Raw genomic sequence first — 22,776 nt, forward strand, 5'->3', positions numbered from 1 at the left:
GGAACATGCTGACTCTGGGGAACATGCTGACTCTGGGGAACTTGTAGACTCTGGGGAACATGTTGACTCTGGGGAACATGCTGACTCTGGGGAACATGTTGACTCTGGGGAACATGCTGACTCTGGGGAACATGTAGACTCTGGGGAACTTGTAGACTCTGGGGAACTTGTAGACTCTGGGGAACTTGTAGACTCTGGGGAACTTGTAGACTCTGGGGAACATGTTGACTTTGGGGAACATGTAGACTCTGGGGAACTTGTAGACTCTGGGGAACTTGTAGACTCTGGGGAACTTGTAGACTCTGGGGAACATGTTGACTCTGGGGAACATGTTGACTCTGGGGAACATGCTGACTCTGGGGAACATGTAGACTCTGGGGAACTTGCTGACTCTGGGGAACATGTTGACTCTGGGGAACTTGTAGACTCTGGGGAACATGTTGACTCTGGGGAACATGTAGACTCTGGGGAACATGCTGACTCTGGGGAACTTGTAGACTCTGGGGAACATGTTGACTCTGGGGAACATGTTGACTCTGGGGAACATGCTGACTCTGGGGAGCATGTTGACTCAGGGGAACATGCTGACTCTGGGGAACATGCTAACTCTGGGGAACATGCTGACTCTGGGGAACTTGTAGACTCTGGGGAACTTGTTGACTCTGGGGAACATGTTGACTCTGGGGAACATGTTGACTCTGGGGAACATGCTGACTCTGGGGAACATGTAGACTCTGGGGAACATGTTGACTTTGGGGAACATGTTGACTCTGGGGAACTTGTAGACTCTGGGGAACATGTAGACTCTGGGGAACATGTAGACTCTGGGGAACATGCTGACTCTGGGGAACATGCTGACTCTGGGGAACTTGTTGACTCTGGGGAACATGTTGACTCAGGGGAACATGCTGACTCTGGGGAACATTCTAACTCTGGGGAACATGCTGACTCTGGGGAACTTGTAGACTCTGGGGAACTTGCTGACTCTGGGGAACATGCTGACTCTGGGGAACATGTTGACTCTGGGGAACATGTTGACTCTGGGGAACATGTTGACTCTGGGGAACATGTTGACTTTGGGGAACATGTTGACTCTGGGGAACTTGTAGACTCTGGGGAACATGTAGACTCTGGGGAACATGCTGACTCTGGGGAACATGCTGACTCTGGGGAACTTGTTGACTCTGGGGAACATGTTGACTCTGGGGAACATGCTGACTCTGGGGAACATGCTGACTCTGGGGAACATGTAGACTTTGGGGAACATGTTGACTCTGGGGAACATGTAGACTCTGGGGACCATGTAGACTCTGGGGAACATATAGACTGGGAACCATGTAGACTCTGGGGAACATGTAGACTGGGAACCATGTAGACTCTGGGGAACATGTAGACTGGGAACCATGTAGACTCAGGGGAACATGCTGACTCTGGGGAACATGTTGACTCTGGGGAACATGTTGACTCTGGGGAACATATAGACTGGGAACCATGTAGACTCTGGGGACCATGTAGACTCTGGGGAACATATAGACTGGGAACCATGTAGACTCAGGGGAACATGCTGACTCTGGGGAACATGTTGACTCTGGGGAACATGTTGACTCTGGGGAACATATAGACTGGGAACCATGTAGACTCTGGGGAACATGTAGACTTTGGGGAACATGTTGACTCTGGGGAACATGTAGACTCTGGGGACCATGTAGACTTTGGGGAACATGTAGACTCAGGGAAACATGCTGACTCAGGGGAACATGTGAAGCCACCATCGAGCTGCTGTTCCAGCCGACTTCCATTCTATGAGCATCAAACCGGGACTGTTTCCCTCTGGATTTGACTCATTACCTCCCACTCCAGCACAGCTCGTTCTGTCCCTTGACATTATGACATTAACTCAGCTACATGGTCATACTGTAAAGTCCTGCTTTAATCATTCTCTCAACTGACTGAATTCAGCGAAATTCCAGAGATACCAGAGCAGGACCCTCCTGTTTATTTCTGACTGCCGGCTCCCGCCCACAGCAACTTTAAAACTTCCTGTTCCCACATGATCAGTATCCCAATACAGCGTTCAGTTCCAACAGGGCAGACTAAAAATACTCCAACAACTTTCTCCTAGATGCCCCAAATCTCTGGATAAAGTATTTAGAATACATTTTACAAAATTAAAAAACACCTCTTTAGCTTTTCTTAAGTACGGAAGCCCAGAGCGGACGTGGCACGTATAAACTTTTTTTTGATCGTTTTCTCGAGATAACGAGATAATTTACCGATGGTTTTCGAGGCCACTTTTCCTCCCCAGGCCGCCCCTGTTTATATGTGTTTATATGTATTTCTGGCAAAGGGTTTTACACATTTTTACCCCCTTTCATTGAAAACTGAATAAAGTAGCCTATGAATCAAACATGGAGCGTTTGTGAAAATGCACAAAGCAAATCCCGCTGGTGTGAGGAGCATTTCGTTTTCTCGAGATAACGAGTTATTTATCTCGTTATCTCGAGAAAAATCAATAACGGCACCTCTCGTGCGTCATTGGGTAACAATGGAGACGGCCTGGTCCCCTCAGCTGGTCACTGATGAAGTCGACTACATCAGCAGGATCACTGAGCTGCAGGCGAGCCGGCCGTCTCCTTAAAGGACGCGGGCTGATATGAAAGTTATCTCTACAAGACAAACACATATAAACAGGGGCGGACTGGGGAGAAAAAGTGGCCTTGAAAACCATCTGTAAATCAACTTGTTATCTCGAGAAAACGAAATGTTCGTCACACCAGCAGGATTTGCTTTGTGCATTTTCACAAGCAGAATTGCTACACAAACGCTCCATGTTTGATTCATGGGCTACTTTATTCAGTTTTCAATGAAAAGGGGTAAAAATGGGTAAAAACCTTTGCCAGAAATACATATAAACACATATAAACAGGGGCGGCCTGGGGAGAAAAAGTGGCCTCGAAAACCATCGGTAAATTAACTCGTTATCTCGAGAAAACCACCAAAAAAAGTTTATACGTGCCACGTCTGCTCTGGGCTTCCGTACTAAAGCAACATAATCCATTTGATTAAAATTTTAAGAAGAATAAAAAACAGAATTACAGAGCAAATGGAAGTCTGAGCATAACAGGCATTTGTTAATTATTCACTGATCCATTCAAATCTGGACTTTTAGAGTACTGCCTGCACAGTCACTCAGTGGGGTCACATGGCCCTGAAAGGATCAGATTATTGGCTAAATTACAATCAGACTGAGTTATTAAGTGCATGTAGATACCTTAATCTGACTAAGAACTGGATCGGATGGGATTCAGACCCCGAGATAACTGGGTTGAAAGTCACTCTAAACCTGCTTGTAGACGCTGAAGCACGTGGTGAATCAGACTTTGCGTTCTGCGCATGCTCCAGATGTTTTCCCGGGGTCGTGACCCGGAAGTCAAAGGAGACGATATTCCTGTTGTTGTCGCCGTCAGAAAGAAACAAACAACGCGATGGAGAATGCTCCGTTGGGCATCGAGTTTGTGCAACAAGCAGCTCATCACAGACCAAATGTAGAGGGACGTAGCTTCATCTGGCTCTGCGTTCTCCATCTTTCTCCAATGCCTGAGTTTGTTGTTGTTGTTGGTGGTGAAGAGGTCAACAGGAAGTGGCTCTATTAGCAACAGCTGGAATGGGTACAGCGCCACCTATCATACCGGGGTATGACACGCTTTGTGCCTCTGATCCCATTCATTCACCGCCACATATCCAAGGAGAATTACCCTTGTTCAGCTCAGTCTTATTGTAATTTAGCCAATAATCCGATCCTTTCAGTGTCATGTGACCCCACTGAGTGAGAATAAGATTAATCAAAATTAACATTTTTTCTTTCATCAGACCTGGAAGGCATTTCATTGGTGCGTCTTCATGAAAAGTGAAATCATATCTTAACTGACATCAGTAAAAGTAAGGACTCCAGATAAGTCAAGCAGCCTCTAACTCAGCGATACTCACTATTTTTTTCTCCAGAGCCACATTGGCAGAGCTAAATCAAGGGAAGAGCCACTTTTACCACAACACACTAAAGTCCCCTTTTGCAAATATGCATTTCTACATATAAAACATCCCACAAAAAAAGAAACAACACAGCCAATACATTTTCAATTCAGACCACATTTACCTTAATACTGGGATGAGTGGAAGCTGGCGTGCATGTCCTTGACTTTCTTTTATGTTTATGTTGTGTTTGTAGTTTGTTGTTGTAATCATAGTGAGACATTCAGGATGAGCATGGTTTTTGTGTTGGTTTTTGCCCTTTTTAAATTAAAAACCAATCCATTGTGCCTGCATATCACGTTGGCTAAAGGAGCTAGCGTGCTCTGCGGTCAAGTGTGACGGTGGTTTAAACGGGCTGCGTTGCCAGGTTTAACAGTGTGCCCCCTTTAGGAAACACCATTAAGCCTTAATTAATACTTAATAAAAATACTTAATATTACAAAAACGCAAACTTAATACAAATACTTAATACTGTTCAGTATTCGCTGTGTTATTTGAAAAAATGTATTGTTATTGTTAGCATATTGTTATAAGCTACTATGCGAGTCCGAGCCACCAATTAGAGCTTGAGGAGCCGCACAATGAGTATCTCTGTGCTAACTGCTTCTTTGCATGCCTGGTTTTTGGGGGCTGTGCTGGCTGGTCCTTCAGCTCCACTCCTGCCACCAGCACCAGAAAAAAACCTGCTATCTCACCTATCTGGACAGCAGTTCCTCATTGGTGCTGCTCTGACCCCTGACCTCAGGCTGTTACCCACCTCAGGGAAGCGTGACTGTGGAGCGGAGGGAACCAAAACTTTCACAGGTGGGTTTCCAGCATGATCTACTTTGCAGGTTAAACAATAGATTTTTTATTCTAATGATCAAAAGTGTTTAATATTGTTTCATCTGCTTAATGTACAGATGTGTGCTGTTAAAGTTCTGCGGATTCCAGCAGATTTAAGATGTTTTCATTTCTTTGGCCTCTGAGCCTCGTTCTGTTGGGCCCACAGTTCAGCTCCAGAAACAGACAGTCATCAGTGCGCCGCACAAAGACTTTTTTCAGACTTTATTCAGACTTTAAGGACCCATCGGTACAACACACAGAGCAGCCCTGACAACGACTACGATGAAGGACACGTCACGGGAACCAGTGTTAAGGTTCTCAGCTTCAGAACCCGACCTGAGGAGGACGAACACATGCGGGTGCACCGGGGTCGGGCAGCCGGTCCAGTTTTTAGCTTTTCTTTAGGTCTTCCTCTTATGTTCATTCAGCTTTAAGAACAGATTAGTTCTGTTACTTCGCTGCTGTTTGCAAACTGCTTTAATCTTTAATTCATTTAAGTTGTTAGTGAAGCACTTTGGGTTCCACAATTCAATTAAATTCAATTCAGTTTTATTTATATAGCGCCAAATACAACAAATGTCATCTCAAGGCACTTAAATAATAAAGTCCAATTCAAGCCAATTGGAATTCAATTCATTGTAATCATAATTATTTACAAAATAATCCAATTCGTTCATATGGAGCCAATTCAAAAACAATTTCCTAGCTAAGGAAACCAACAGATTGCACCGAAACTTGTCTTCGGTCCACAGGGTCCACAGGGTCCACAGGGCAGGGGATCGTCCTGATGGGATCGTCCTGATGGGATCGTCCTGATGGGATCGTCCTGATGGGATCGTCCTGATGGGATCGTCCTGATGGGATCGTCCTGATGGGATTGTTGATTTCTCCAACTGGGAACTTAAAACGTGCAACAGGCTGCTGCTGCCGTGGTTACTTTGTGGGTATGATGGGACATGGGCCGACGGGTTCAGGTGTCGGTGGCACGATGCTCTGCAGAAACTTCGAAGCTCTTCTTCTGCAGTATTTTTACAGGAATGACTTTATTCAGCCAGCTCATAGAATACAAACACTGATTTATTCCAACATGAGACTTTAAAGGAACATCTGAAGCCAAAGGAACAAACCAAAATGAAGGCTGAATCAGTAACAGAGTAGAATCCCAATAAGTTAACGCATCATGATTAAAACTACAGACTGTACAAACCAACGAGTCTTTGGTAACACTGAACCGAATCTCCTACTGAAGCCAGCGGCTCCACCACACATCTGCTTTCCAGATGAGAACGGACACAAACCGATGGTCTTTAGGAACCGAACATCCTGTTAGCATCTGGCAACCTGCCCTGAATGTGATTGGACCACAGACTGAGCTGTGGGCGGAGCTACGAGCACACACCTGGCGGCTCCGGGAACACAAATTGATTTGTGTTTCAGATTCAGTTCTTTTGGTTCTTCATCGTAAACCCGCTTCTGTGTTTTGGAAATAATCAACTCGGAGCTTCTGATTGGTCCAGAGAGGAAGAAGCTGTCGATGACGGGGTGTAACACCGAGGTCAAAGGTCAAATCTGCCGCGTTTTGGCCATCAGACTGAACGGCGACTGAAACAGCAGAGTTCTGTGGAACAATGTCTGATGGACAGTAAAACAGCTGTAAACATGTGGAGGTCCGGCTGGGGGAACCGCTCCCACGGGCCACAGAACATGTGGTTCTGATTAAGACCTGAAATCTGAAGCTGAGCCCTGAACAGTTTCTTCTTTTTCTTTTAAAGTTTGACTCCTGAGCTGAGACAGAAGACGTTTGTGTTTGCGGATCAGAACCGACTTTCCAACGCGTCAGAACAAGGCGTCAGTTGGTCGCTCGGCGGAATAAATAAAAAGGTAAATGCAGGAAGACTCGAGTTTCCTGTTGGAGGCTCTGTGTTCTGACTGCGTTTGTTCGGGTCGCTGCAGGATTCTTCCTGCTCGTTAAGACAATCTGGTTTGGGTCAGAACTGAAGTCCTGCTGGCTGGAGGACCGGCTCCCCGTGGCCGTGCTCCGTCTGTTCAGGCGTGACATTTGGCAGCTGGTAGGTTTTGGTTCTGAGAGGAGATTAAATGGGCCAGAGGGGGGACGCGGAGGGGCCGGATCACCAGTAGAAGGAACGGGACAGGAAGTTGGTGGCAGCTCCCAGCCAGCTGGCTCCGTCCTGGCCCGATCCCACCCGGCTCACCGCCTTGTCGGGCTCTTCGGAAGGACTCTCGTCCTCTGGCAGGTAGTCTGGCAGGTCCACATTCTGCTCCACCACCACAGAACCGTCCTCAGCAAACGGGATCAGAACCTGGAGAGAGCGACAGGGAAAACAGTGACTGTTGGACCTGCATCTGATACCGTGGGTGGTGCCACAGGGCAGTGACGTGGGCCCACTCAACCGTTACTGATCATCACAATAATCTTCAAGATCTTAAAGTTCAATGTGCTCAATCAGCCTTAGAATGGACTTCCAGGCAGGAGCACTGGACCCGGACCAGCACCAACCCTGTGATGTGTTAGAACCAACACCTGCTAACATCTGGACTCAACTAAAAACTGAGCTTCAACAAGGACGTAATGGAGGAACACGCCGCTCATCGGTTCCACGAGTCCAGGATCAGAGACACGGTTCTGAATGAGGCGGTTCTGAATGAGGCGGTTCTGAATGAGGCGGTTCTGAATGAGGCAGAATAAGCAGTGGAAGGCCGGCGGGGCTGTTTACTCCCTGATTATCTGCTTTCAGGCTCCAGCTGCTATCTCACTGTTCTCTGTAATCATGCAAACATGTGAAATATGACTGATATCATCACTTTTTCAGAACCCTGATGGCGTCAGAATGAACCTTGATGGGAACCACAGCTGGTGGGAACCACTTTTGGTGGGAACCACAGCAGATGTTCTATCTGCAGACACCACCCTCTGCTGGCGGTAAACATTACTACCTCCATAAATCTCTAATGAGTAACGTCTCACAAACAGAAAATGATCCGACTACTGTACGAGTTCAGTTCGTTCCTTTATCTCAGTTCAGTTGTGTGAAGAGAAGTCACAAAGATAGAATTTCATTGGTCATCAGCATGTGACAGTAAACAGCATCATGAGTGGGTCAAACATTCGAGCTGCCCAGAACCAGGATGAAACTGACCTCGTCTCCGTTCTCGGCCTTCACCACCTGCTGCGCCTTCATCACCTGCGTGGAGGCGATCGCACACACCACCGCCTGAACACACAAACCGCGCCGTTAAACACTCATATTTACTGTTGATGCATCTCATCAGCGGTTCTATGGAACCCGCGGGCCCGGCCCGCCTCACCTCGGCCTTCAGGTCCGAGCGGATCCGGACGATGCACCTCTTCACTGCCATCTGGAAGGTGAAGCTGATGACCCCTCTGATCTTCAGCAGCGCCTCCTCGCACAGACTCCGGCGGCCCTGCCGACACATGACGTCACACAGATCACACACCCGAGCCGGACCGGGTCCCGCCCGCCACAGAGCTGCTGCTGAACTACAGAGTCGGGCTCACCGAGTCGTCCAGCCCGTCGATGTGCAGGATGACGGTCTTGGCTCTCTTGTTGCTGGAGCCCAGGAAGAACTGGGCCTTCCGGCGGCTGCCCGCGGGCTCCTCGGCCGGCCCCGGTGGGCCGCCGTGGGACGCCTGCAGCAGCTCGTAGATCTCAGACGCCAGCAGCTTGGTCTCTCCGGGAGTCGTCGACCTGCGGCAGCAGATGAGACCAGAGCAGAACCAGGTTTGCTGTCAGGTCAGCGTTGGCAGGTGTTTGGGACTCATCATACGGGATAGTTACAGATTCTTTCACTTCTAAGGTGCCGAATGTCGTCCTGCTTCACCGTGAATAGGGCTGCACGATAATGGCCAAAATGATTATCACGATTATTTGTTGATTTTAATGAAATGCGACGCATTGGTTATCTCACGGTGTCTTTGGGAGGTGCTTGGGTATGGTGATGCGCTAAAGAGGCTCACTTCCATGGATGCCTGAGTTGATGCTGTGGGATGATTAGTCTTTGCAACGCATTTCTTGGTCCTCATACATTCATCGTATTTAACTTTATGATGTTTTTAAGTGGCTAAAGAGGTTCGTTGTGTTGCTTCGTGGCGCCAACACAACCGTACGGCACTCTTTGCACATCACCTTTTCTTGTGTTGTGTCACTCGCCTCGAACCCAAAATGCTTCCACACAATGGATGACGATCCGGTTCTCGGCCTCGGCCACGTTAGACATTTTTGGTTTTCTCTGTTAAGATTGTTTATAGCTCATAAGAGCGACTGCTACCTGCTGTGGTGTGTTCGCCACGTTACTTTGTCCTCTGTAACTAGCGTCTACATCTAGAAACTAAACTGCGCGGTGCAGGGAGCAGCTCTGATTGGCTCATGGAGGCATGTGATCAGACAGTGGTTTACGGAGCGATAAGTTGGCTTTAAAAAACACCAGAGGGTTAAAGCGGAGGATCTTTGAAAATACCTTTAATATGGAGCGTTCTATGGACGGAATGACGCATTTTAAATATCGCTCGATCACGCGAATTTGATCGCGGGAAGCCAATATCGTTATCGTGATTAAAATGGGATATATTGTGCAGCCCTAACCGTGAACTCTCAGAGCTCCAAACAGCGTTCAGTTAGAGCCTCCCGTTCACAGTTCCATCTCCAGCTGACGGACCGTAACCGACCAAAGGAAGCACAGCTGGCTTCACACTGCGGGACCACCTTCCCGGGTTCTGAACCGGACCCTGCAGCCTGCCGTGCTGCCGCTTCATGCCCCCATCTCCCTGCTCATCTGTGAGGAAACCCGTCTCCGTTCTGGTTTAGCTCACAGGAGACCGAATATGTTCAGGTTCTGAAGTGTTGAACTGTCTGAAATCACCACGCTCTGATCGTATGACTAAAGCCTGGTTTATGGACTTACAGAGACCCTCCCGGAGACGCTCTCCTATCTATCCGTCAAGGAGGTGGAGACTCGCGGAGACTGCAAGGGTTGTGATTGGTTGGCTAACAACATCATTTCCACGGCCCTGAGGAACTAGGGACCGCGGCCCTCGGGAACTAGGGACCACGGCCCCCGGGAACTAGGGACCGCGGCCCTCGGGAACTAGGGACCACGGCCCCCGGGAACTAGGAACCACGGCCCCCGGGAACTAGGGACCACGGCCCTCGGGAACTAGGGACCACGGCCCCCGGGAACTAGGGACCACGCCCCCCGGGAACTAGGGACCACGGCCCTCGGGAACTCGGGACCACGCCCCCCGGGAACTAGGGACCACGGCCCCCGGGAACTAGGGACCACGGCCCCCGGGAACTCGGGAACTCGGGACCACGGCCCTCGGGAACAAGGGACCACGGCCCTCGGGAACTAGAGACCACGGCCCTCGGGAACTCGGGACCACGGCCCTCGGGAACTCGGGACCACGGCCCTCGGGAACTCGGGACCACGGCCCTCGGGAACTAGGGACCACGGCCCTCGGGAACTCGGGAACTCGGGACCGCGGCCCTCGGGAACTCGGGACCGCGGCCCTCGGGAACTAGAGACCGCGGCCCTCGGGAACTAGAGACCGCGGCCCTCGGGAACTCGGGACCGCGGCCCTCGGGAACTAGGGACCGCGACCCTCGGGAACGGGGGGACCACCGCCCTCGGGAACTAGAGACCGCGGCCCTCGGGAACTAGAGACCGCGGCCCTCGGGAACTAGAGACCGCGGCCCTCGGGAACTAGAGACCGCGGCCCTCGGGAACTAGAGACCGCGGCCCTCGGGAACTCGGGACCGCGGCCCTCGGGAACTAGGGACCGCGACCCTCGGGAACGGGGGGACCACCGCCCTCGGGAACTAGAGACCGCGGCCCTCGGGAACTAGAGACCGCGGCCCTCGGGAACTAGAGACCGCGGCCCTCGGGAACTAGAGACCGCGGCCCTCGGGAACTAGAGACCGCGGCCCTCGGGAACTAGAGACCGCGGCCCTCGGGAACTCGGGACCGCGACCCTCGGGAACGGGGGGACCACCGCCCTCGGGAACTAGAGACCGCGGCCCTCGGGAACTAGAGACCGCGGCCCTCGGGAACTAGAGACCGCGGCCCTCGGGAACTAGAGACCGCGGCCCTCGGGAACTAGAGACCGCGGCCCTCGGGAACTCGGGACCGCGGCCCTCGGGAACTCGGGACCACGGCCCTCGGGAACTAGGGACCACGGCCCTCGGGAACTAGGGACCACGGCCCTCGGGAACTAGGGACCACGGCCCTCGGGAACTAGGGACCAGGGCCCTCGGGAACTAGGGACCACGGCCCTCGGGAACTAGGGACCACGGCCCTCGGGAACTAGGGACCAGGGCCCTCGGGAACTCGGGACCACGGCCCTCGGGAACTAGGGACCAGGGCCCTCGGGAACTCGGGACCACGGCCCTCACAGCCCGACGGAGAACTTGGAAAGGAAGGACTACGGAGACGGCTTGATGGATAGCGACGGAGAAGCAGACTGAGGCCTTAACCTTCAGCCCGGCACTGAGAGCGGTCCCACAGGGCAGAAGCACACCTGCTTCTGATGAGTGACCAGCTGGACTTGGATGTAAAAGATGTTTATCTTTAGATGCCAGTCAGACACAAAGTGAAATGACTGGACCACAGACGGCCGTCCAGGTAAGCGTCTCACTCACTTGTGCATCACGTTCTGGAGGCTCAGCATCATCCCCAGCTCCCCCCTCAGCTTCTCCTGGTTGGCTCGACATTCTGCCAGATATCGGATCGCCTGGAGAAACAAGCAGAAGCAGTCAGACGGAGGGAGGAACCAGAACCTCATTATGTCCTTTTCTTTCATTTAGTTCTCAGGTGTTGTGATGTCAGTGTGTCACTGTTGCAGCTTGGCTTTAAAGGGACAGTTCGCCTCTTCTGACATGAAGCTGTGTAACATCCCATATCAGCAACATCATTTCTGAACATCTTCTTACCCCCTGCTGCGTCCTGTGAGCAGAGTTCCAGCCTCGTTTTGGTGTTGATGAAGGTAGTCCGGCTAGTTGGCTGGGGTTTAAAAAATAAAGCGTTTTGCTTCTCAGAACAATATGCGTTCAACAGAGTAATACATTTGCATCACAAAATGGTTCTCCAGGAAAAAGTCAGACCTCACAATCACTTGGCCCTATTTTCTCTCCCTTCGTATCACTGCCTGCTGTGCAGACCGAGCAGCAAACACCGTAACAGGCGCGGCTGTACGCATTGAAATGAAGGGAGGCAAAAAGCGATTGTGACTGACTTTTTCTGGACGGACGATTTTGTGATGCAAATGTATTGAATGTGTTGGAGGAGAAAGGAGCTCCTTTAAAGGATGTCCTTCAGTGTAGGGCAGATAGATTAGTATCCTCCACCTGACCGCCAGATGTCATGATGTGCACAAACATCTGGACTCCATAGCTTCTCTCTACACAGCAATCAGACACCTGAATCCCATCTTCACCTGTAACAGCATCCAGCTTCTTATCTAAGCAGGACTTAAGTCCCATCACCTGACTTACCAGAAGGGCAGAGTAGACCACCTGAGGGTTTGGGTGGTCCAGAAACAGGATGAGTCCTGGAAGGCAGCCCTGGTCCTGGACGATGGCTCTGCGGTTCATGGGATCCGCTGCCAGGTCCCTCAGCTGGTTGACCACGGCCAGCGCGTCCGGCTCACCGCTCATGGCTGACGCTCACTCACCCATACAAGAAACACCTGAGGGGGGGGGCGGCGACAAACAGACTGTGTCAGAGTGGGCAGCGTTCAGGAGCCACACCCTCTCAGAACCATGAGATCAGAAATATATCCAGCAACAGAGCTGACTAACTATTACCCGAAAGGAAACATCATGTGAATTTATGTTTTCCGTCACAGAAAGACATGCGATTACTAGATTGTTTGTATCAAACAGAAACAGACGATCTTATGACAGTCTGAGCTCCATTTCATCTGTGAACAAACATCCAGTTTTACATTTCTGACCTGAAACAGTTGGGACAAGGCAGTTCAGGGATGAGAACGAGTGGAAATAAACTCTGATTTTCAAACAGCTGACTGTAACCAGGATCTGGTCCTACAGCAGCCTCCATGACAGGCTGAGTCTGAGGAGCAGAGATGCTCAGAGGATCTCCAGCTTGTCCACAAATGTGTTTAAAACAATGTTCCTCGGAGAAAGACTGGAAGGGATCTGCGTATTTCTCCCTCTGCAGAGCAGAATATCATGAAAGCATTCAGGGAATCTGGAGGAGTTTCATGCTGCGTGTACACCAAGGGCGAGCTACGCTGCCTGGTAGCGGAGGTAGCTGGAGAAGCTTCGCTTGAGAATTAGCTTTGGTAGCTTTGTTCGCTCGTGACGTCACATTTGGCTGTGCAGCACCCCCGCTCTTTTGAGAGGAACACGATCTTTCTTCAAACAAAAGACTTTAACAACTGGCTCTTCACTTCGGAAGACGAGCATAGTGTCAAGACCGGATAGTTTGTCTCGGAAAAGCAAGAGTCTAATATGAAGTATTACTGCCACCTGGTGGATGCACTTAACACGTAAAAAACACCATCAGCATCAACCAAACGCAGTTCTTTACTCATCGTACATACACATACTGTATCATCTTCAGCAAGCATGCCAGGCTGTACTCGGGTTTTTGAGATCTATAGCAAATTCACATCAGTAACATTAAACAACATACACGTGCATGTTCTACATAAAAATTAGTTAAATAAATACGTAGGAACAAGGAACCAAAGTTTACACGTCTGTTTCCGCGAACCCCTACAATCTGTGGATTGTCATTGATTTTCGCCAAACCGCGTCATAGCTCATTACCATAATGTTAGCTTGAGTTTAATCGCTGGAATCCGCTCTGGTCGCTCAGTTAGCGTAGGTTGCTCTTGGTGTACACATGCTATAAGCTGGACCCCCGTGACCTCTGATCCCTCAGACGGCGCTGCATCCAGAACCCTCATTCATCAGCAGCTGATAGAAGTACACGGACAAGGGATTACTGTGGGAAACCTTTGTCCAGCACCACGATCCAGAGTTCCATTCACAGGCTTTACTGTGCAGAGAAGAAGCCTGAAGTTAGCCTGGTGTTAGCCTGGTGTTAGCCTGGTGTTAACCTGGTGTTAACATGATGTTAACCTGATGTTAACCTGATGTTAACCTGGTGTTAGCCTGATGTTAGCCTGATGTTAACATGATGTTAGTCTAATGTTAGCCTAATGTTAGCCTGATGTTAGCCTGATGTTAACCTGATGTTAGCCTGATGTTAACCTGATGTTAGCCTGGTGTTAGCCTGGTGTTAGCCTGATGTTAGCCTGGTGTTAACCTGATGTTAACCTGGTGTTAGCCTGATGTTAACCTGGTGTTAGCCTGATGTTAGCCTAATGTTAGTCTAATGTTAGCCTGGTGTTAACCTGATGTTAGCCTGATGTTAACATGATGTTAGTCTAATATTAGCCTGATGTTAGCCTAATGTTAGCCTGATGTTAGCCTGATGTTAACCTGATGTTAGCCTGGTGTTAGCCTGGTGTTAGCCTGGTGTTAACCTGATGTTAACCTGGTGTTAGCCTGATGTTAGCCTGGTGTTAACCTGATGTTAACATGATGTTAGTCTAATGTTAGCCTGATGTTAGCCTGGTGTTAGCCTGGTGTTAGCCTGATGTTAGCCTGGTGTTAACCTGATGTTAACCTGGTGTTAGCCTGATGTTAGCCTGATGTTAACATGATGTTAGCCTAATGTTAACCTGATGTTAACCTGATGTTAGCCTGATGTTAGCCTGATGTTAACCTGATGTTAGCCTGATGTTAGCCTGGTGTTAACCTGATGTTAACCTGATGTTAGCCTGGTGTTAACCTGATGTTAGCCTGATGTTAACATGGTGTTAACCTGATGTTAGCCTGGTGTTAGCCTGGTGTTAGCCTGGTGTTAACCTGGTGTTAGCCTGGTGTTAACCTGATGTTAGCCTGGTGTTAACCTGATGTTAACCTGGTGTTAGCCTGGTGTTAGCCTGGTGTTAGCCTGATGTTAACCTGATGTTAACCTGATGTTAGCCTGGTGTTAACCTGGTGTTAACCTGATGTTAGCCTGATGTTAACCTGGTGTTAACCTGATGTTAGCCTGGTGTTAGCCTGGTGTTAGCCTGATGTTAGCCTGATGTTAGCCTGGTGTTAACATGATGTTAACCTGGTGTTAACCTGGTGTTAGCCTGGTGTTAGCCTGGTGTTAACCTGATGTTAACCTGATGTTAACCTGATGTTAGCCTGATGTTAACATGATGTTAACCTGGTGTTAGCCTGATGTTAGCCTGGTGTTAGCCTGATGTTAGCCTGGTGTTAGCCTGGTGTTAGCCTGGTGTTAACATGGTGTTAACCTGGTGTTAACCTGGTGTTAGCCTGGTGTTAGCCTGGTGTTAGCCTGATGTTAACCTGATGTTAGCCTGATGTTAGCCTGGTGTTAACCTGGTGTTAGCCTGGTGTTAACCTGATGTTAACCTGATGTTAACATGATGTTAACCTGGTGTTAGCCTGGTGTTAGCCTGGTGTTAACCTGATGTTAGCCTGATGTTAGCCTGGTGTTAACCTGATGTTAACCTGATGTTAACCTGATGTTAGCCTGTTGGTAACCTGGTCCAGAGGTGTCCACTTCTCTGGGCTCGGAGGCGTCTGGGATGGAGCGGTAAGTTTCTACTCGCACTGAAACTTTTCCCACATATTTTGCAGGAATTTGGCTTGTTGGTCAGAGGATGTTTATCAACAAATTAAATTGAGCCAATGAGAGAGAAGATGAAATATGAATTCAAACTGTTTGACATGAAATAAAACTAAGGTGAGGTGACGTATTCATTTATTTCAGATTAAATGACCACCAGCGTCTTACGGACACGGGTCTGTGGCGGTGTGTTCGGGTCAGAACATCTGAGCCGCCCTGCTGGATGCTAATGCTAATGCTAACGGTGCTGACGTCAGCGCTCGGCTTGGCCTCTACTCTGTCGCTCTCGCGCCGCTTCGGGGGGCCACGTGAGCACCGGGCTCCGTTTGCGTTCTCCTTACCGTGGCTGATGGCGGCACGCGCTGCTTCTCGAACTTTTATCCGCTCGTGTCTTCTCTCTGAAGCCGCCCAACTCCGAGCATCGGTTCTTCCTGCTGAAGAGAAACCAGGGCGGGGACCTTCCAACATCGCAGCCTGTGATTGGACAGCTGGAGGTCATGTGATTACAGCGGACCAATGAGCCGCGGGTTTGTAAGGTTTAAAGGTCCCACGCCCTGAACACGCCAGTAAACTGATGGAAACCGGTTTCTCTCAAAACTTCAGCGACACCTGCAGAGAAAGGACCAAAATACAAAAAGATCCGCCCAAAGTTTCAGACGGGTGTCTCCATACTATGGAAGCCCGTTTAATTATGAGATAGTATTTCTAAATTTATTTTTATTAAGTGGCGGAAACGGGCTTTCATACCATGTAACAATGGTTAAGTTGTAAAATTCCACTTGCTTTATCAGATCAGAATCAAAATCAGTTTTATTGCCATTGTTAGTGAACAGTGTTCACTGACTAGGAATTTGCTGCAGCGTAAGGTGCAAACATGTAACATAGGATAAAAAATAAAGAATAAAAATATATGAATATAAAATGTACAAGGTGTGTACAACAATACACAGTTTACAGTGTGCAGAGCAACAACAGTGCAGCTTCATTAGTGCAGTTTTAATGATGGTAAAGTGACTGGGGCAGGTTATGAGGTGATTATGAAGTGTTCATAAGTCCGACTGCAAGGGGGGAAAGAACTGTTTTTGTGACGGGAGGTTCTGGTCCGAATGGACCGAAGCCTCCTGCCCGAGGGGAGTGGTTCAAATAGAGAAGGGTCAGCTGTGATCCGACCTGCTCGCCCCATAGTCCTGGAGAGGTGCAGCCGATCACCTTCTTAGCGGAGCGCACAACTCGCTGCAGTCTGAGTCTGTTCCTGGCAGAGGCCCCGGGATACCACACCGTGATGGAGGAGCAGAGGATGGACTCCATGATGGCCGTGTAGAACTGCACCATCAGCCGGGCCGGCAGCTGGGCCGGCAGCTGGGCCGGCAGCTGAGCCGGCAGCTTGGCCTTCCTCAGCTGTCGCAGGAACTACATCCTCTGCTGGGCCTTCCTGGTGAGGGAGCTGACGGTCAGCTCCCAATTGAGGTCCCGGGTGATGGTGGTGCCGAGGAACCGGTGACAGTCCGCAGTGGTGATGGGGGTGTCAGTGAGGGCGAGGGGGGGCAGGGGGGCTGTGGATTTCCTGAAGTCTGCGACCATCTCCACTGTCTTCTAGGCGTTGAGCTCCAGGTTGTTGCTGCTGCACCAGGTCACCAGCCGGTCCACCTCCCTCCTGTAGGCAGTCTCATCGCCGCCCGAGATGAGTCCGATGAGGGTGGTGTCATCCGCAAACTTAATAAGCTAAACGGAGTCATGGCTGGAGGTGCAACAGTTAGTGTACAGGGAGAACAGTAGAGGTGACAGTACACAGCCCTGTGGAGCCCCTGTGCTTAAGGTCCGAGTTGCAGAGACACTCTTCCCCAGCCGCACCCGCTGACTCTGGTCCGTTAGGAAGTCCGTGATCCACCTGCACAGAGAGATTGTCCTGGAGCAGAGTGGGAAGAATCATGTTAAATGCAGAGCTGAAATCCACAAACAGGATCCTGGCGTAGGTTCCTGGGGAGTCCAGATGCTGCAGGATGAAGTGCAGGGCCAGGTTTATGGCGTCGTCTACAGATCTGTTGGCTCTGTAGGCGAACTGCAGAGGGTCCAGGAGAGGGTTGATGATGGATTTGAGGTGGGATAAAACCAGACGTTCAAAAGTCTTCATGACTACAGACGTAAGAGCCACAGGCCTGTAGTCATTGAGTCCTGTGGCACGTGGTTTCTTGGGGACAGGGACGATGATGGAGGACTTGAAGCAGGTTGGGACGTGGCATGACTCCAGGGAAGAGTTGAAGATCCCTGTGAAGACCGGGGTCAGCTCCTCAGCCCAGTGTCTCAGGGTGGAGGGAGACACAGAGTCAGGGCCCGCAGCCTGGTGTGGATTCAGCCTCCTGAACAGCCTGTTCACGTCCTCTTCTCGGACTGAGAGGGCAGAGGGGGGAGGGGGGCGTTGCACTTATTGCGCCCCCTCTCGGTGTGGCTGGTTATATGCTGCTGGCTCCGGTAATTCGCGCCAGTCTGTGAAAGCTGCATCAGAGGTGAGTCGCGTTTTTCAGCACAGAGCATAGAAAGACATTAATGATCCATAAAACATATCTTTATGAACTTACACACATTGAGTGTGGTGGGTGCATACTGGATGTGTACTTGACACCAGCTTTTGCACTTTGTTTGTTTAATATAGTAAGACACTCTACATGCTAAAGCTAAATGCTAATGTGACGCTCTGTTGCAGTGTGCTGTGCGAAGCTGAACCGATTGCACTGATGCGAACCTGTTATGTTCCCACGCAGGAAATAAAATGCCAGAAACTCCTTGTCTTCATTAAATAAGCACAATGCAGAGTCGAGGGGTTATTTGGTCTGCCCTATTACCATGGAGTGAAGCAAGAATCGATTACACATACAGGCACATCAGCCATATCATTAAAACCACCTGCCTGCTGATGAGCCCGTGGCGCCCGGCAGCAGGTTTTTAGTGTTCAGAACAACAATGCTGTTGTCACTAGTGATGGGAAACTCGATTCCTTTCACTGACTCAAGTTTGTCTGAGTCTCTCACTATGTCAGAGGGTGAGCCAGGTGGGATGCATTACTGCAGCTTTTATATTCGTTTCTATTGTGTGCCATATTTTAACTGCATGTTTTGTTTAATCCATTTTTGGTTATTATTGGTTTGGTTATTTCCTTTTAATTAACTTTAATTGCATGTTTTGGAATGGCCCATTTATGATTTTTAGGCAATAATGCATCCTCTGACCAGGGGCCAATGGGCTGCTGCAGTGGCCCCACCCTAACCCTAACAGGTAGCCGGAAGTGGGTGGACTGCCTGCTGTGCAGAGCGAAATGCAGACCGAGCAGTCCCCTGCTTCCGAGCAGCAAACAGCGTAACAGGCGCGGCTGTCGGCAGGCGGCAGCAGGCAGTGATACGAAGGGAGAGAAAATAGGGCCAAGAGATTGTGAGCTCTGACTTTTTCCTGGAGAACCATTTTGTGATGCAAATGTATTACTCTGTTGAACGCATATTGTTCTGAGAAACAAGATGCTTTATTTTTTAAACCCCAGCCAACTAGCCGGACTAAAAATGCATTTTATTTGACAGCGCCTTTCAAAACACCCAAGGACACTTTACGACTTTAAAAACACAAATACAACATTGGAAAAAAGAATAAAATAAGAACATGAAACCACAAATAACAAAAAACCCTTAAAGTGAGAAGGCTAACTTGAACAGATGAATTTTCAGTTGTGTTTTGAAGAAGAGAAGAGAGTCGATATTACGGATGTCGGGAGGAAGAGGTTCCAGAGTTGGGGAGCAGAGTGATAAAAGGCTCTTTACCCCATGGTGACGGACAGAAGGCACTCTGAGTTGGATGGAAGAGGAAGAGCGAAGGGAACGTGAATAGGTTGGGATGTGTAGAAGATCAGACAGATAAGGAGGGGCGAGGTTATGAATTGCCTTGAATGTGTACAACAGGATTTTATATTGAATTCTAAATGAGACAGGAAGCCAGTGGAGTTGCTGTAGAACTGGAGTGATGTGATGAAATAAGGTTTTAGTTTAAGGTTTCTCTTTGTTTTAGTAACGATGTGAGCAGCAGAGTTTTGAACCAGTTGAAGTTTACGGATGGATTTCAGAGGCAGACAAACGAGAAGAGAGTTACAGTAATCAATTCGAGAAATGACCAGACTGTGGACCAGGATGGAAGCAGAGTGCAGGGAAAGAGATGGACGAAGTCGGTTAATGTTACAAAGGTGGAAATATGCAGAGCGGGTAATATTATTAATATGAGAGTTAACAGACAGAGTGCTGTCCAGAATGAAGGACTACCTTCATCAACGCCAAAACGAGGCTGGAACTCTGCTCACAGGACGCAGCAGGGGGTAAGAAGATGTTCAGAAATGATGTTGCTGATATGGGATGTTACACAGCTTCATGTCAGAAGAGGCGAACTGTCCCTTTAAGGTCAGAACCTCCTACATCCTCCTGCAGGCAGAAAACTTGAGACCAGCCTGCCGTGCACAGCTCTCCTGCTTGCTGTGAAGAGTTTAAAACAAACATTTATCAAAAAGATGGCGCATTACAGAGATAATAATATTATTATAATACATTACAGTATGCAAACAGAGTTCCTTCAAAGTGTTTGTTGGAGTCAGAAAAACAGTAAAAAACTGTAAAAAATCCAAGGCAGTAGAGTTTATTCAGGGAAAGAAGTAAACCACAGTCCCTTCCGGAAAAAAAGGATTTTACAGTTGCACTGTGCAGGATTTTATTCACTCAATTCCTGGTAAAGTTCTGTTTTTTTCTTTAAAAGAAACCTCTCGTGAGAGGCTCCACTTGGCCTTAAAGTGGGAAATTTACCTCTGCACCTTCTAATAATGTAGTTCTTGTGCATCAGTTTATATGTTTTACAATAAGCTTAGAGTAGTACATAATACCAACTATAACTGGATATCTGATGAATCCTTTAGCATTCATTGCCTCCATCACAGCTGCTCGTCTGTTTGAGCCATGTTTGGTTGACTGTTAGTGGGAACAATATTCAAGCTCCAGTGCAGTCAGAAACCCTGGTGAACCCGTTCTTCTTGAGCACAGGCACACAAACAAGCCCTTAAATTCTCTCATTGTAAAATCCAGCAGTGTTGTAGTCAGTTTCAGAGCCTCCATGTGAGACGTTACAGCCGGTAAACGTGTTCCCTCCTTCAGTCCCGAGTCCAGCCCATTAAAACCATCACAAGAAGCTGATTTTTTTTTTAAACATTTATATATGAAGAATTTTGTTCATTTTTTATAAACAAACAGAGATCAATACAAAACAGCACAATGGCACAGTAAGGTACATAAAAAACATAATCAAACAAAACAGAATAGAGAAAGGGGACTTGTAATAAAGCTTAAATAAAGCAAGCATATGGTTTGTACTCACACAACAAGAAGCTGATTTAACGGGTTTAAGGCTGTACTCGGAAGATGAGCTCTGGGTGGACATGTTGTCATATGGAGCTGCAAAAGGTGAAACCTCGTCAGGAACCAAGACCAGAAGTCCAGTTGTCTTCTATCCAACCACGTCTGAGAATCTACAGCAACATCCTCTGTGTTTGTAGGACTTTTAACTTTAGTGTGAAATCTGCCACATAAAAGAACAACTTAAAACTCAGTGAAGTCCTCTTTCAGTGTCGTCCAGCAGAGGGCAGCAGAGCTCTGCTCTTACAGACGCAGCTCTTCAGAGAGCTTCTCCTCCCCTGTACCTCCCTCTATAGCCGGATTCGGACTGTAGGAACCTTTGGCAGGGTCTGACTGGTGGTTTCCTTCTATGTAGCTTAGTGTTGGCTTTGATATTAGCTGTAATGTTATACATTTTTTCAATTATAAGTCGCTTTGGATAAAAGCATCTGCTAAATGCATAAATATAAACATTCTTCAAAACATCTGTGACTGTGCTGCCACAGATGTCCGACATCTCCACATCATCCATCCATTTTCCCGCGGGGGGCTGGAGCCTATCCCAGCTGACATTGGGTGAGAGGCTCACCTGAACAGGTCGCCCACCGGGGCAGCAAATCTACAGACCCTGAACAAAAAGCTGAGTCGGCTGGACGTCTTTGTTCCGCTATCTGTGAATGACAAAGTGAAAGAAACCTGTAAAAAATACAAAACTAAATGAAATGTGTGGAGAAAAAAATAAATAAATATGTTAATAAATAAAAATCAATAAACATGAAATATTGAAAATAAGCAAGTATTCATATACATGTATTCAAATTTTATGTATGTTTTCTATCTTTCCAGAATCCCATTTTTAAGATAAATATTTACCCCTTCTTCAAACTTGTGCTTAAAACAAGCAAACGTGGAATTTCTCTGGTTTGAAAGGTTTGGTGGACAAAGACCTGCAGGTGGAAGATCAGATGAAATAAATTCAATTACAGAGGATACAAATGTAGAAAAAGTTTTTAACAATAGCCCCCTTTACCAAACCAAAATAATGAAGCAAACCCCCCCTCTCCTCAGGCCACTTGGTTCATGCCGGACAGCTAATTAAACACAGCAGGCCCTAATCAGCCACACTTCTGGGCCTCCACGATCGATCGTGCTGATCTCCGGATCACCTCAGAGAGAGAGAGAGAGAAGCAAAGCAAAACATACTGAAAATTAACTCAATATGTTAACCCACTAAATAGGATCCTACGGAAGCCCAGAGCGGACGTGGTACATATAAACTTTTTTTCTGATGGTTTTCGAGGCCACTTTTCCTCCCCAGTCCGCCCCTGTTTATATGTGTTTATATGTATTTCTGGCAAAGGGTTTTACCCATTTTTACCCCCTTTCATTGAAAACTGAATAAAGTAGCCTATGAATCAAACATGGAGCGTTTGTGAAAATGCACAAAGCAAGTCCCGCTGGTGTACCAAGCATTTTGTTTTCTCGAGATAACGATAACGGCACCTCTCGTGCGTCATTGGGTAACCATGGAGACGGCCTGGTCCACTCAGCTGGTCACTGATGAAGTCGACTACATCAGCAGGATCACTGAGCTGCAGGCGAGCCGGCCGTCTCCTTAAAGGACGCGGGCTGACATGAAAGTTATCTCGACAGGACAAACACATATAAACAGGGGCGGACTGGGGAGAAAAAGTGGCCTCGAAAACCATCTATAAATTAACTTGTCATCTCCAGAAAACCATCAAAAAAAAATTTCCATGGGCTTCCGTAGGATCCAGCTTCAGTGGATCAACACATCGGT

The 22,776-nt window shown here is 48.4% G+C and overlaps 1 protein-coding gene across 1 annotated transcript; it reads right to left on the reverse strand.

The window, feature by feature from the left end:
- Nucleotides 1–5,061: 5,061 nt before the first annotated feature.
- LOC142398488 (armadillo repeat-containing protein 1-like) lies at nt 5,062–16,027 on the reverse strand. The gene is made up of 7 exons (XM_075482491.1): nt 15,909–16,027; nt 12,381–12,574; nt 11,529–11,620; nt 8,393–8,582; nt 8,182–8,298; nt 8,013–8,087; nt 5,062–7,175 (listed from the first exon to the last, which is right to left on the reverse strand). The coding sequence occupies exons 2-7, from the start codon at nt 12,540–12,542 to the stop codon at nt 6,984–6,986; spliced, it is 828 nt and encodes a 275-aa protein (XP_075338606.1). The 5' UTR covers nt 12,543–12,574; nt 15,909–16,027; the 3' UTR covers nt 5,062–6,983.
- Between the last annotated feature and the right edge of the window lie 6,749 nt (nt 16,028–22,776).

Source organism: Odontesthes bonariensis, chromosome 14 (genome assembly GCF_027942865.1).
Source record: "Odontesthes bonariensis isolate fOdoBon6 chromosome 14, fOdoBon6.hap1, whole genome shotgun sequence".
Lineage (NCBI taxonomy): Eukaryota > Metazoa > Chordata > Actinopteri > Atheriniformes > Atherinopsidae > Odontesthes > Odontesthes bonariensis.

Excerpts from the sequence above, each read along its gene's own strand:
- LOC142398488 (XM_075482491.1), bottom strand. The coding sequence starts at position 12,542 with ATGAGCGGTGAGCCGGACGCGCTGGCCGTGGTCAACCAGCTGAGGGAC. Across the intron at positions 11,621-12,380 it reads TGGTCTACTCTGCCCTTCTG|GCGATCCGATATCTGGCAGA; the intron begins GTAAGTCAGGTG and ends TTGTTTCTCCAG. Across the intron at positions 8,299-8,392 it reads TCGACGGGCTGGACGACTCG|GGCCGCCGGAGTCTGTGCGA; the intron begins GTGAGCCCGACT and ends ATGTGTCGGCAG.